Source organism: Neofelis nebulosa, chromosome 5 (assembly GCF_028018385.1).
Source record: "Neofelis nebulosa isolate mNeoNeb1 chromosome 5, mNeoNeb1.pri, whole genome shotgun sequence".
Classification (NCBI taxonomy): domain Eukaryota; kingdom Metazoa; phylum Chordata; class Mammalia; order Carnivora; family Felidae; genus Neofelis; species Neofelis nebulosa.
In genome coordinates, this window is record NC_080786.1 from 55089744 (window position 1) to 55104694 (window position 14951).

General features: G+C 43.1%; 1 protein-coding gene across 5 annotated transcripts in view; it reads left to right on the forward strand.

Annotated features, from left to right (window-relative positions):
• PPM1L (protein phosphatase, Mg2+/Mn2+ dependent 1L) overlaps positions 1 to 14621 on the forward strand; it is a 293098-nt gene extending 278477 nt beyond the window's left edge. For all 5 annotated transcript variants that reach the window (XM_058730381.1, XM_058730383.1, XM_058730386.1 and 2 more), the window contains exons 3-4: positions 7465 to 7626; positions 11239 to 14621. In XM_058730381.1, the coding sequence (XP_058586364.1) occupies positions 7465 to 7626; positions 11239 to 11585 (509 nt within the window). In that variant the 3' untranslated portion in view covers positions 11586 to 14621. The remainder of the gene's footprint in view (positions 1 to 7464; positions 7627 to 11238) is intronic.
• Positions 14622 to 14951: the final 330 nt, after the last annotated feature.

Genomic DNA, 14951 nt, shown 5'->3' on the forward strand with positions numbered 1-14951 from the left:
AGTGTGAATATTTACATGGTTAGAATATATATATTTACAAAGCACAAAGTGTGAATTGTACAAATGCTACCATTAGTACATGTTATAAAAGCACCTCATGTTACCTAAATACTTAACACCGCTCCTAGTGCTAGGAGTCTGTGCAGTGTACAAAGCACTATTATGGAATAGAGCGATAAGTATTGCAAGAAGCATTTTCTTTTCTTGAAATGAAATTTTAACTGGCTCATTCGGTTAAGTGTCTGATTTCGGCTCAGGTCATGATCTCTCAGTTCATGAGTTTGAGCCCCGCGTCGGGCTCTGTGCTGACAGCTCAGAGCCTGGAGCCTGCTTCAGGTTCTATGTCTCCCTCTCTATCTGCCCCTCCCCTGCTCACACTCACTCTTTTTCTCTGTCTCTGTCTCTCTCTCTCACAAAAATAAATAAACATTTAAAAAATTTTTGATAAAGGACTTTATAATTAAAATACGTACACACAGAGCAGTGAATAAGAAAGGGTCACCCTGGCCCAAAAAGAGGCTATTAGTCTAATGGGTCAAAGAGTCATTTGACCCACAGTGTCTTTTGTTTCTTTGCACGGTTTGGTTTTTTTTTTTTTTTTTTTAAAGTTGCCAACATTTAAAAATCAGGAGAGTTCAGGGGCACCTGGGTAGCTCAGTCGCTTAAGCATCTGACTCTTGATTTTAGCTCAGGTCATCATCTCATGGTTTGTGGGATCGAACCCCAAGTCAGGCTCTGTGCTGCCAGCCACAGAGCCTACTTGGGATTCTCTCTCTGTGTCTCTCTCATCCTCTCTCACTCTGCCCCTACCCTGCTTGCACCCCCTCTCTCAAAATAAATAAATAAACATTAATTTTTTTTTTTTTAATTTGTAGAACTATTCACAAGGGGCCTACATTCCAACATGACAATGGCCTTAATTGCTAAGGATCTGCTGCCCCTTAGCGTGTGTTCTCCGGTTTGCCAAAAGCCCCACCCACATTCCCTGTTGTGGGCCTGACACTTAAATCTGATTTCAGTTGTTACTTATCCTCACACCTGCCCTTAGAGCAGAAGGTATTTCAGAACCCATGGCCCTGTCAAAAGTAGGGGGATAAAGCTGCTCCAAGAGGGCCACGGGCTTTTTCTTCTACCTGTCCTACTTTTCTAAAGGCATTGGAATTTGCAGTTCCAAATCAAGATCAGCAGAATATGAAAATTGAAAAGAGCCTATAGGTCATCTAATCCCAGCCGCTGGTTTTTTATTTCAGAGGTGAGGCTGCCTTCTGATTGCTCATTATTGAGCATTTTCAGTGTACCAGCTTTAAGTTCATACAGTCACAGTTATATTAAATGAAGCTCTTGTCACATGATTAAATTTTTTCCTGATCTACAAACTTTTTTGTGACTTGTACCAACATATACTGCGAAAGGGGGCAAGTTGATGGGGACTCTTCAAAACACAGAAGTGTAGAAACAGGTCACAGAAATCTTTACTTCTGGGAGTAGGAAGAGACCAGCTTAGAACAGGAAGAAGTGCTGATTGTTCAAAGGTGTGGCCTGGTGAAGTCAGTCCAGGTATGTGACCATGTGACCAGGACAGGGGGTTATCCTGAGACCTAGTTTCCCCATCTGTTAAATGGGGATAATTATGCCTTATCTCAGGCAGATTAAGTTATACAATGGAAGTAAATGTTTAGCATTATAATGAAAAGTTATCATTGGGGTCTATTATTGTTATCAATCCTAGAGTAGTAATTCTGGACTCTCTGGTTTTTTAGGCACTTAGTCCCACAGTGCATATGCATCGAGCAGTGTAACCATGGGTAAGACACTTGAAGTCTCTGTGTCTCTTTTTCCTATCTGCTCAAAGGGAGGAATAAAGTCTGTCTCACCCCCACTGAAGAGTTAGGAAATCAACTACACGTGTGTTTGTGAGCCACTTAATGGCATTTAGAGTGCTAAATAAATTGTCATTACTACTTTGCTATTAACTAAATTGAGTTTAAAAACATTGATGACCAGGGTCTTCAAAGGTACCTGAACTAACCCGTTACTTAACCTTCATTAGGATTTACATTTTTCTCAAGCTCAACTCACCAAGTGAATTAAGTCCCTAATATTATCCAACCGTAGTATTTAGATAAGTCCAGAAGAGGTTTTCTCGTGTACCTTTACTTTGCCTACCAGGAATTAAATCAGAGGAGAGAATGCTGGTTTAGAAGAATAGACTAATGAATAATTAGCATTTGTGGGTTTTCCCTAAAGAAAATGAAAATTCACAGGACAACATGAAAACATGTCTGTTCTGCTCAACTACAAACTGAGGTCAGGAGCAGACACAGATTGGTCACGTAATGACCACCGTGAGGCACTTTTATCACTTCCCAAGGCTCTGGAAGGCATGGTGAGGATAGAAACCCTACCCATGTTTCATTTGCATTGGACCAGGAGCCTGGACTGGAGGGAAGAGCTCGGGACGCTCCTGGGCTGGAAGCTCTCTCTAGTTATTGGCAGTGTGCCTGTGTGCATGGTTGGTTATACATGTATAGGAGGGTCCACATGTTTTGATCAATGTGTAATATATATTTTGCTACCGCTAAGTCTCCCTGCTGTGGTGGTATCCAGAAGATGGTGTAAATTGTATTATTGAATGAGGTGGACATGCTCAGAGCAAGTCTGCAGAAGCTTAGCATACGTCAGCTCAGGATCAAAGAGATAGCGTGTGATTATTTATCCATTCATCTACTAATTCGTTTATTCAGCAAATATTGAGTGGCTGCTGTGCTAGACATCAGCATTATAGTAGGGAAAACAAGCGGACAGTGTCTTTACCCTTGTGAAGTTTACATCGTACAGGGGAAGATTGGTATTAATTAGTTTAAATAAATATACAAGATATTTACATAAGTGTGTGTTGTGACGGCAACAAGGGAAATAAAGGGGAGATCACCCCATCAGAGAAGGCTTCTCGGATGATGTCACACTTGAACTAAGACATCACTGTATGCATTAGTCAGCCAGTGTCAAAGATGGGGAAATATACGAGGCAGAGGGAACAGTGAGTACAAAGGTCTAAGGACAACAAAAGGGTTGGCATGTTTGGGCAACAGAAGGGAGGGAAAGCAAGGGCAAGAGTAGTATGACATGACATTGGATAGTTTAGGTGGGGCCAGACCATGCAGGATGTGGCCATCATTGTTTTTCACCTGACTGCTGAAATAGCAGTACTTAGAAATGACTGTGGCCTGGACTAGAGTGAACACAATGAGAACAGGAGAGCTGGAAGGGTTTAAGATGTATCTTAGAGATAAGAGTGACAGAACTTAATGATGGATTGAATGTCAGGAATGAGGACTAGAAAAACAAGGATTATGCCTAGCTTAAAGTAACTACATTAGATGCCATTTTCTGAGGCTTAAAAGTTAAATAGCTTGCCAGACCTCATTCAATTAGGACATTGAAGTCTAGTCTGTGTGAATTCACTTTTTTCATTGTTTTAATCTGTGAAGTGAGGCTACTAGGTTAAATTTCCAAGATATCTTCCAGATTTGCAATTAAGTTCTCATCTAGATGAGAAACATCAGAGGTAGAAACATCCTGAGGTATTAAGTAATATTGCCAGAATCTGGTATCTGATATAGTGCTATGGTGAAATAAATCTTTTATATCAAAACTTGTAGCCAAAATTTGAGAGGTGTTATTTTCTCACATGAACAAAAGAAACAATGATTTGTCCATTTTCTCTTAGACACAGTGTTTTTTGGGAGTCTTTCAGCAACGAGGTAGTTTGTACTGTAAAGGAAGATTACATTATAAATTGTCTGTTGTAATCCCAAACTAAGACTGCAAAGCCCAATCGATAAATTGCTTACAGGGAAGCAGTTTTTTTAATATTATTCATCGACGTTTATTTATTTTTGAGAGAGAGAGAGACAGAGACAGAGCACAAGCAGGGGAGGGGCAGGGAGAGGGGGAGACACAGAATCTGAAGCAGGCTCCAGGCTCTGCACTGTCAGCACAGAGCCCAATGCAGGGCTCAAACTCACGAATCATTAGGTCCTGACCTGAGCCAAAATCGGACCGATTGAGCCACCCAGGTGGCCCAGGGAAGCAGAGTTTTTAGATTATGCTTGGGCCTCCACCCAGATACAGGCAGGTTTCTACAGAGAGGGGAGGGGTGTCATTTCAGTGATCTGAAAAACAGCCTGCAGCTCTAATTCCACCATCTGGGGCCCGCCCATTTTGGCCAGGTCTGAGATTCCATTGCTCACATTAGCAGCCCCCACTGTCTCAAAGCAGTAAATTGCTGAACTCCAGCTCATGAGGTACATCTTTTTTTACCCATAGAAACAGTGGAATTGTGTTCTTGACAAAGGAATTGGCAGGCCATGAATCTTAAGTATATCCAACAGCAAGTGAATAAAGAAAAGCAACCACTCTAAATCTATCCCTAGACCCCCTTTTTTGGACTATAAACCCCTGAATCAGTTAGGATGCTACCAGGAACAGAAAAATCCAACTTAAAAAGCCATGAGCAGTAAAGATATTTAATGTCTCACAGGACAAGTCAATTTCAGGCTGGTTCAGCAGTTCTGTGCTGTCTTAGGGACTCAGGCTCTTTACCTCTCTGTTCTACCCTCCTCAGCAGAGTGCCTTGACCCTGAGGCTCAAGATGGCTGCCACAGTTCTGGGAAACACATGAGCCAACACGGGACCAAAGAAGTGGGTCATTTTCTTTGTTGTGTCTCCATTAGTGACAGAGAAAGCCTTTCCCAGAAGCCCTAAGCAGACCTCCCCTTAAATCCTTATCCATGGAGCACCCAGTTCCCCCCATGCAGATAGTAGGACATTATCCTAGACGTTTCCCCCTCTCCTTTATTTCCCTCACTCTCTATGACCTCTCTAGGTTTTATATAATCTGTCTCCTACCCTCTATCTACATTAATTCAGATGCTCATTATCTCTTTCTCTCTCCCTGGATCCAGTTTATCTTCCATATTGCCACTGAAATGATCTTTTAGAACACATATGTCATCATGACACTATCCTGCTTAAAATCCTTCTGTGATTCTTAATCACATATACGATTAAATATCAATTTTTTTTTCTAGCTGTAGGATTGACCTCTCCCTTCCTCTTTTATTAAAAAAAAAAAAGACTTACCTGGCAACTCAGGACAGCTAGCAGGTTGGGTGTATAGCTGCTGTGCTGAAATGGGGTGGGGAAAGGGCCCATAGACAGGTGGATCCACCTGCTTCCCTCACAGGAAGGCCCAAAGCCCTTCCCTGGACCCCCTGCAGTACAGGCAAGTGGAAACACCTACAGGCCAATTGGTATGGACCTCGGGAGTGTCAGCCATGCCAGTGGCACAGGCTTAGATGGTAGTGGAGGCCGAGGTCAAAAACATAGTCTCTCAGAGTGTGCAGAGTGAGAAGGGAAGAGGGCCAAAGAGAATGCACTGCCTTCAAGCCATGCAATATCCAATGAAGTAATATTTCTTTTTTTTTTAAGTTTATTTATTTATTTTGAGAGAGTGGGGAGGGGCAGAGAGAGAGAGAGTGAGAGAGAGACTCCCAAGCAGTCTCTGCACTGTCAGCACAGAGCCTGATGCAGGGCTCAATCTCATGAACTATGGGATCAAGACCTAAACCGAAGTCAAGAGTCACATGCTTAACTGACTGAGCCACCGGGCGCCTTTAAAGTAATGTTTCTATTTTACCTTTCATACTTTAAGAATGTGCCTTATATTCTCTGATTGTGTTAGACATGTTAACCCAATCAGATTCTTGAGGAGAAAGTGAGGATTGTTCAAGACCAAAAGGCAACTGATATCAAAAACTGAGAATAACAATTTCTAATTGATGAATTATTTTTGTGTTTACATTTTCATTTTTATAGTGTTTTTTAAAGGTAAAAGATTTGCAATTTGCCTGGATAATCCCTAAGATTAATCTTTTTTCTCTTTTACAAAGCTTTTCATATCAGAAATCCTGAGTTAACCAATATTTCATGTATTTCCATTTTTGATCAAGGCAGTTTTGAGTTAAATAGCCTTGAGAATGGAATTTCAAACTGAACTATAATACCCGAATATTGGGGTGCCTGGGTGGCGCAGTCGGTTAAGCGTCCGACTTCAGCCAGGTCACGATCTCACGGTCCGTGAGTTCGAGCCCCGCGTCAGGCTCTGGGCTGATGGCTCGGAGCCTGGAGCCTGTTTCTGATTCTGTGTCTCCCTCTCTCTCTGCCCCTCCCCCGTTCATGCTCTGTCTCTCTCTGTCCCAAAAATAAATTTAAAACGTTGAAAAAAAAATTAAAAAAAAAAATACCCGAATATGCTAAATATGCTAATTATTCTCCCTGCTCTTGATATTGAGCTGCATTTATTCTTTACGTCCATTTAAGAATTCAATCTTGTTTCTTCTTCTGTAAAGACGAAAGAGCCGTTTAGATGCAGTTTACATTCTGTTATAGAATATAACCTTCTAAACGAGGAGGGAAATATTAATGAAGACATTGATGGATAATTTTAACAAGGAAAGGCGTTAACAGTTTGAAGCTACAGCTTAATGGGTTGTGCATTTCAGTGGGTATTTGCATACTCAGTGACATTGTCAGAAGGGAGGAGGGAGAATGGAAAGAGCTGGGCAGAGGACACCAGGTGGGAAATAAGGGCAATCCCCAAGTAGACTAGGACTGTCCAACTCTTATTTGCTCTTACCCGTTCTCATTTCAAGAATGGTTTGAGAAGAGCTTGTCCTTTTGTGTCTTGTATAAGCAAGCAGGTCATCAGTCTTGCTTCCCTTCTGACTCTGACCACCCCAACCCCCCACCTCCCATCTATCTCAATCTCATCTCTATCATCACTGTAGGGTTTTTTTGCTTCTCCCTTTATAGTCTGTCCCCATCACACCCTGGAGCTGATCTGTTTTTGGGTACCAGTCTTTGCCATCAGACTTTGTGTAGGCAAGTTTGTATAGGCAGCTCCTTCATGGCTCCCCATGACACCATAAGATCAGGCTGTTGGCATCTGTCATTTATTGCCTCTTCCAGCCCCTCTAGCTGAGGAGCCCACACAACCCCTATCCTCTCCACCTTCTGGGACTTCACAGAGATTAGGCACCAATGAGAAGCAAAAAATATGTATCAATTGTCTGAAGCTTCAAATTGATTTGGACTCTCTCCTAATCCTTTTAAATGTGATACGTGTTTAAATTAAGAGGAGCAGAAACAAAAATGATTTGGGAAAATGATAATGTTATCCTAGCTTATTTCAGTAACATTCTAACATGGTTAAGAAAATGGACTGTCAGATTTGATCAGTGTTGTTGAAGTGAACAGCCATCATTCTCAGAGTGTCTGGAGTTAAATTCTCACCCAGCAGGAGCAGTTTTAATGACTGAAGAATCCAGTAACACGGAGAAATAGCTGAATCTCAATGCACTGCTGGCCTCTCACGTTGCCCCTCTCTCTTCTGTTTTTCAGGTACAACGTGTTTGATTGCTCTGCTATCAGATAAGGACCTCACAGTGGCCAACGTGGGTGACTCAAGAGGGGTCCTGTGTGACAAGGATGGGAACGCCATTCCTTTGTCTCATGATCATAAGCCTTACCAACTGAAAGAAAGAAAGAGGATAAAGAGAGCTGGTGAGCTTGTGAATACCTCCAAGGACTGTCTGCCATCCTGTTCGGTGAACAAGGTGGCTTGCTTGGATTGCCTGTGGGGGATGAGATGTTCAGTTACCCAGTGATTAGTAGATGAACACAGAGGCTGGTGCTGAGATAGCTGAGACTTAACTTTGGGACATATCTTGTCAAATGACCACGGAACTTGCCCTTCTTCAAGGCCAAAGATTCCAAAAGGGCCCCCCCAAAGCCCTTTGCCTGTTTAAAGGCTAACGAGATCTTTGGGCACCTGCTTGCCATACTCTGTTTCCTCCAGCCACCCCAAACTACTAACCATTCCCCAAATGAACCATGTCTCTGGTAGCTCTGTGCCTTTGCACGTGCCATCCCCACCATCCATTGGATAACTATTACTTGTCCTTTAAGATTCAGTTTAAAGGCATCCTTTTGGAAGTCTGCCCTGTCACTGCGCCAAAGGCTCCCCCAGTCTAGATTAGGTGCCCCTTCATCTTTCCCAGCATCCTATGTGGGTAACCTATCGGGTTACCTTTCACAATGTATGGACATACTTGGCTCTCCTATCTGTCCTGTCTTCCTGATTGTGAACTCTCTGAGGGCAGGAATTTGGTCTTGTTCCTCTCTCTGCTCCCAGCACCTAACTCAGTGAGTGCTTGGCACAAGTAAATATTCTGGGGTGGGGCTGGGGGTGTCCCTTTTTTATTAATTTCTTTCTATATCTAGAGGCTGGGGATACAAACTTATATTCTGGAATTGGGATGGGGTGGGGAATGGAGTAGACAGACATTAACAATAAATAAGTAAAAATAGGTAAATTATCTAGTATATTACAAAGTGATAAACATTATGAAGAGACACAAAGCAGGCAAGGGAATGGGGAGTGTCAGGGGTGGTCACTATAGGCCTCACCAAGGTGACATTAGGACAGAGACTTGAAGGAAGAAGATCAGTTGATGATTATATTTTCATAATTCACTTTGGAGGGATTCTTTTCTAGCTGTGGAAAGGAGGAGTCCCTCCCTCTGCAGACTGACAAGTGAGGCATGTAGGCTCTGTGCAGTATGCCAGGCAGCAGACCCAGCTGTCCAAGGGGAGCTCACGTACCCTGGGTCTCTAACCAGAATGGGCCCCTGCTGCCCAGGGTAATTGCAGTTGACTCTCAGTCTCTACAGGTCAGCTTCTGCCCAGAACCTAATCAACATTTGAGTTTTCACAGTAGGAAGCTGTACTGTTGAGTCAAAAAGTGTTGAATTTTATTACAACCTTCTGCTTCAGTGACTGCTTGAGATGCAGAATAATTTTTAATGAAAGCTTTGGTCAGGTTTTTTGTTGGTGGGATGGAACAGACGATGTTTTAGGAGCATCTGTCCAGCTGCAAGTAATATGAGCAAAATTGCTGGCTTCCTTACTTACAAAGACACCATTTCCCTGTGAGTCCACTGCAACCCTGGACTTATGACACAGTTATTCTGTGCTCGTGTAAACACAGGCAAGGGTGTGTGTGCAATGCACGATACCTTGAAATGTCATCATAGCATCCAGCGTGCCCTTCTGAAATGGCATTCCCGTTTTATCCTTCCTCCTCATCCCTGCCAGACCCAACACCTGCACCCCCACCCTGCAGGGATGCTTTATAGAAGCCAATTTGGACACAGTCTCCAAGGAAGTTAATCGAACCGGCTGTGTCAAGGGTGTATTTTATACCAAGGCTTAAGGGACAGTGATTGGTTTTATTACCTTTATGTGTGTTTTCTCTGACCTCAGCCTTCCTTTCAGGACATCTTTCCCTGTCCTACTTAGCATAACAATACACTGCGACCAGTCTGGGCCAAATACATGTTGGTCCGTCTGTCTTCATTCCTTCTGTTGTTTCCAACAACAGCAATGGTATCAGCTGCCATTTATTGTTGTTTGCTCACTGTGCTGGGAGCCAAGACTGGTTCTTTACATATGCTTTCTTTTTACTTACCTTATGAGATTGGTGATGTTATCCTCATTTTACAACCAAGGAAGTGGGACCTCATAGAGACATGTGTGCCCAAGGACACACAACTAGTGAATGGTGAGACGAGAATTGAGACCCAGGACATGGACTCTGGAGCCCATGCTCTTGCCCACTAGACCACACTTCCTGGAATGTTCTCATATATTCCTGCCCATAGAAGTCCTACCTGTCATTCAAAGCCCAGCTTTACTGCTCACTCCTCCCTATCACAAAGATATCATTGCTCCTTCTCCATCTGATTATAGCATTTAGCAGGTGCTAGTTTCTCCCTGAAAGAATACTTCTTTTTTTTTTTTAAATTATTTAAATCCAAGTTAGTTGACATATAGTGTAATAATGATTTCAGGAATAAAATTTAGTGATTCATCACTTATATATAACACTCCGTGCTCATCCCAACAAGTGCCCTCCTTAATGTCCATCACCCATTTAGCCCATCCCCCCCCCACCCCCGACCAACACCCTGCCAGGAACCCTCAGTTTGTTCTCTGTATTTAAGAATCTCTTATGGTTTGTCTCCCTCTCTGTTTTTATCTTATTTTTGCTTCTCTTCACCTATGTTCATCTGTCTTGTTTCTTAAATTCCATGTATGAGTGAAATTATGTGATATTTATCTTTCTCTGACTGACTTATTTCACTTAGCATAATACACTTTAGTTCCATCCACGTTGTGCAAATGGCAAGATTTCAAGGAAATCTTTGCTTTGTGCTTACAGTTGTCAATACATGTGACTTTTCCTTTCTGCTAGACTGTCTACTTCTTTTGAGAAAGGTCTGGATCTTATATAACTTTATAGCCTGTAAATTGCCTTGCATGGAGTATACATTTAATAAATATCCAACAAATAATATGTGAATGAATAATGTTCTAGCTCCCTTCAAGAAAAAATAATAATAGATAATATTGAGTGCATGTTATATTCAGGCACTGTGCTAAATGATTTATATGGAATAACTCCTTTATTTCTCACAAGTCAATAGAATAGGTAGTATTATTGCCCGCTCTTTGTAGTCAGGGAAACCTAGAATCAGAGAGATAGAGCTTCTCGACTGAAGTCACACATAGCTACAAGTGACAGAGCCAAGAATCAAATCTAAGCAGTCAACCCGAGAGCCTGAGCTTTTAACCACTGTGCTAAAATACACCTTTCTTTAATCCTGATCCTATCTGGGGAGTTGTTTTGAGATCTAGATGCACCCAAGGGTGGCCTTGAGCTAAATGAAGTAGCCCAGTGGGGGTCTCTGGTTCCCGTTCTTATGCCTTTCGGCACTCTTTTGCCATTGTCATTGATCCCTACCCTGGTGCTCCCTACTGTCCATCAAGGTGTTGTTGAGTTAAAACCAATGCCCTCACCTATATGTATCTTCCTACCCTCAATATTTATGTTGATATAGTCTTCAGAGCCTTTAAGATGCTAAAGCTGAGGACGTGAGGATCTACTGGTAGAGTGTGAAACCTCAAGTCATGTGGTGGAATACTCTCCTGGCAGTGCCAGGGGAGCTGAGGGGGGCACATGCAATAGATGAGCCTTTTATACATGCACCCAGACTCTGCCGTGTGTGTGAGATAATGGCTGGTCAAGCTAATGGGCTCCTTCTGTCTTTACAGGTGGTTTTATCAGTTTCAATGGCTCCTGGAGGGTCCAGGGAATCCTGGCCATGTCTCGATCCCTGGGGGATTATCCGCTGAAAAATCTCAATGTGGTCATCCCAGACCCAGATATCCTGACCTTTGACCTGGACAAGCTCCAGCCCGAGTTCATGATCTTGGCATCAGATGGCCTCTGGGATGCTTTCAGCAATGAAGAAGCTGTTCGATTCATCAAGGAGCGCTTGGATGAACCTCATTTTGGGGCTAAGAGCATAGTTTTACAGTCATTTTACAGAGGCTGCCCTGACAATATAACAGTCATGGTGGTGAAGTTCAGGAATAGCAGCAAAACAGAAGAGCAGTGAACCCCTCAGGGTTTCGTCTGCCTTAGACTAAAGGACTTTCAACACACTGGTCTCTTTTAATGTAGTGAAAGGCGTGGGAGTTACAATTAGGATCATCTACCTAGACATGGGATTCCCCCTCCCTGGTGGCCATAGGTCTATATGCAGTAATGAACAGAGGGTGCTCTCAGCCAATGTAGCCAAGAGGCTGGAAAATGGTTTCTTCATGTTTTTCCAAGTCTTTCATCCGATGTTGAAAATATATAAATATATAGCTGTAGATTCACACGTATGAAGTGAATGGCATATGTGCCATATATTCTCCCATTTGAGATTCTTTTCAAGATCTCTTACAGGGTTCTCCAGGCATCAGACTTTGTCCTCTCTTCGGAGCCGTGAACAGAGCAGGCCTCCAGAGCTGCAGGAGACAGGCTGCAGCGTCCCCTGTGAGTCAGGGCTAATGTGTTAACGCCCGTTGCTGAGAGGCAGAGCTATCCTGAGAGTGCTTTGTCCTCCTGAGCCCAGGTTTTTCTGCCCAGCAGCAGCCCAGACACAGATTTGGGATGGTTTATTATTCCGTGGCCGCTCTTAGAGACTGAGGGAAGTGGGGAGGATGAGAGCCGCCTGCACAGCAGACATAACCTTTTCCCCTGGCTTCCTTTATTAGTTAAATAGACTCTGTGTACCACCTGACCAGTCTTTGTGCGTTTATCCTAATTGTGCATGACCTTAACCTTTTGCTTCTACCTTACGTTATGTAATAGGCAGCTGTGAAACTTCACCACCAGACACCACGATTTTTTGTCTTACCAAGAAACCTGTTCGGGGAGATGAGTAACGCAAATCACAATACCATAATTCCTTCAGTCTTTAAGGGTAGAGGAAAATAGTGGCCAAATAAGTCACAGTGCCTCTTGGGAAATCTACTGTTTGCATTAGGAGAGAAAGCTGGTGAGGTCACCACCCTGAACTGAGCTCCAGCGGCCAGTTTTTGTGCGGGTTTTTTTTCCTCAGCTATCCTATTAGCTTTCACGTATCTTTCAAGCAGTGTTCAGAGAAGCAGCAGCCTCGAACTGCGTGTGTGTTCCTTGAAGCCCAGTACACAGTTCCCAGTGTGGTTTGGCATTTGGTGATAAAATGCTGGCATGTGCTTCTCCTTGATAGTGGAAAGGCAGCAGCCGGTAACATTTGGTTGCAGATCACCGTCCACACTAGGTAGCTTTCCCCAAAGAAATACAATCCGTCCCACACCGCCCCGCCCTGTGTTTCGAGGCAACCCAGCTGGCTGGGAATTCAAGCTCAAACCTGTATTGTTAAGTGGCTCAGAGTTATTTCTGTGCAAAGCTTGCTGCTCTTCATTTCCTATCTCCAAAGTCATGTTTCCAATATCAGTATTGTATAAATTAATTGACAGAAAATGCTGGGTCATCCTGTTTGCCTGGCTGACGTGGCTCAAGCAACCAAACAAGATTTTTGTTGTGTCTCCGTCCCTCTGTGTCTGAAATGTCAAGGTGTCCACCTGGTTTTGTCCTTCTCAAGTGGGCAGTTGTCGTTAGAGCTTCTCAAAGGCCCCATTGCTTGGCCACTTCTGGTCCATGGTGCTCCTCCCCTCCCCGCCCCACCCTTATTCAACTATGCAGCTTTCCGGAAGCAGGTTCCAAGGGAGGACCTGGGAGGATGAAAAGATTCCCTTGCGGCTGCCAAGGACTGCACACCCTGTCTTGATTCCTCCAAGCACTTACCTTTCTTTGACTGCAGTGAGAATTAATAATGGTTTCCCAAGAGATTTGGCTCACTTTGGTAAACTGTAACATTAGAATTTCCAACATTAGAATCAGAACCCTGATTTTTTTTTCAGCTATAGAATGTTCTAGTACAAAATATCTGCCACCATTTTAGATTGAAGTGTTTGCATATTGAGAGACAGTGAGCATTTGGATGTGTGTATCTGGGTGGGGGTCAGGAGAGGAATGTAGGAGTCATGCTGGTTGTGCTCAGTGATGGGACAGTCAAGCCAGGTAGCCCATGTTTGCTTGGAGATCTAGGACATTGTGACTCTGGAGAGTTAGCAAAGCCCACCAGGAACAGGCAGTTTCAGCATGTTGTGCTACACAGTCCGTTTTCCTTTTTTATTTTTAACTTAACCCTAAAATTCATCATAACAAGACAAAGAAATTATTAAATTCCATGATCATTGTTATTGTCTAAAATGAAAATAGTAATGTTTTGGTGAAGACAAAAAAGCAAAGCCACAGTGGAGTCCTGTTTGTTTACCCTGCGCGATGTCTTCCTAGGCAGCACCGAGTGCAGGACTGCATGCCTGGGGAAGCCCCCAGCTGAGGTTCACAAGGTGGCTTCCAAATTTTACTTTGTAGAATTAACTCCTTTCTGAATTTAACCACATAGTGTGTGTGTATTTCCTGCTCCCTTTCTTTCTGCCTCTTTTCCTCCCACTTTGGCTTGTAGATTTTTCAAAGATAGACATTTTAGGCAAAATAGTAGCAGTTTTATTAATAGCTGTGTCTAAACTTAGAGAATTTTGCTTCCTTCCCCTGTCCTGGAGCTCTCTCTGACCCTCCGTCCAGCTGTTTGGGGTCTACAGACATCACCCCTGGGGTGCCCTGTGGCTCATTTTCTAGGGACAAGGGAAGTTGAATCTAGCCTTTAGGGAAATTGATTTGAGGAGTTTGCATGTGAAACTTCCCTAAACAGCCCTGCCAAAGCTTTGGAATTACCACAAGAGGCCGCCCAGACTCCCTAGCCCGAGTTCGCATTGCCAATAGCCCCATGGTGCCAAATTTTGGGATGATTTTGCGGTCTTTTAAAAATGAAGTTGGGAATGAATGACCACATGCTTATGAGCCCCCAGCAAGGTGCCAAGCCCAGATCCTCATCAATGCACTGCTCTGCTTCTGCTCCACTGGCAATTTATACTCTTAACATGGGTTGGGATTAGGGGCAGGGGTAGGACAAGATAGGAAAACTTTTTAAAAAATTCATTGTATTTGCAATTCTTTAATCAAAGGAATAAACAATACTTACATTAAAAACTCCAAAGCTAGTTCCTAAGATCTGCTTTCATTTTATGTGACCAACTTGTCCAAGGCACTTAACGCTGAAGTCACTATTGTAATACAACATGACTGTGCACAGATGTACACATTACTGGTAACCAATGGCTACATTCTATTCCTTGCGGTAGATAAAAGGTATTGGCCTCTTGAATCTTGTCTATGTGATAAGGGTATTATGAAGAGTATTTTTTTTGTAGAGTAAAGGAGCACAGGCAATCTGGATAATTTAACACAGGGCTTATTTCAGGCAACTGTAATGATTTCAACCCACATACATTTTGTGCATACGGGACTGCGTTAGAGTGACAGGTCA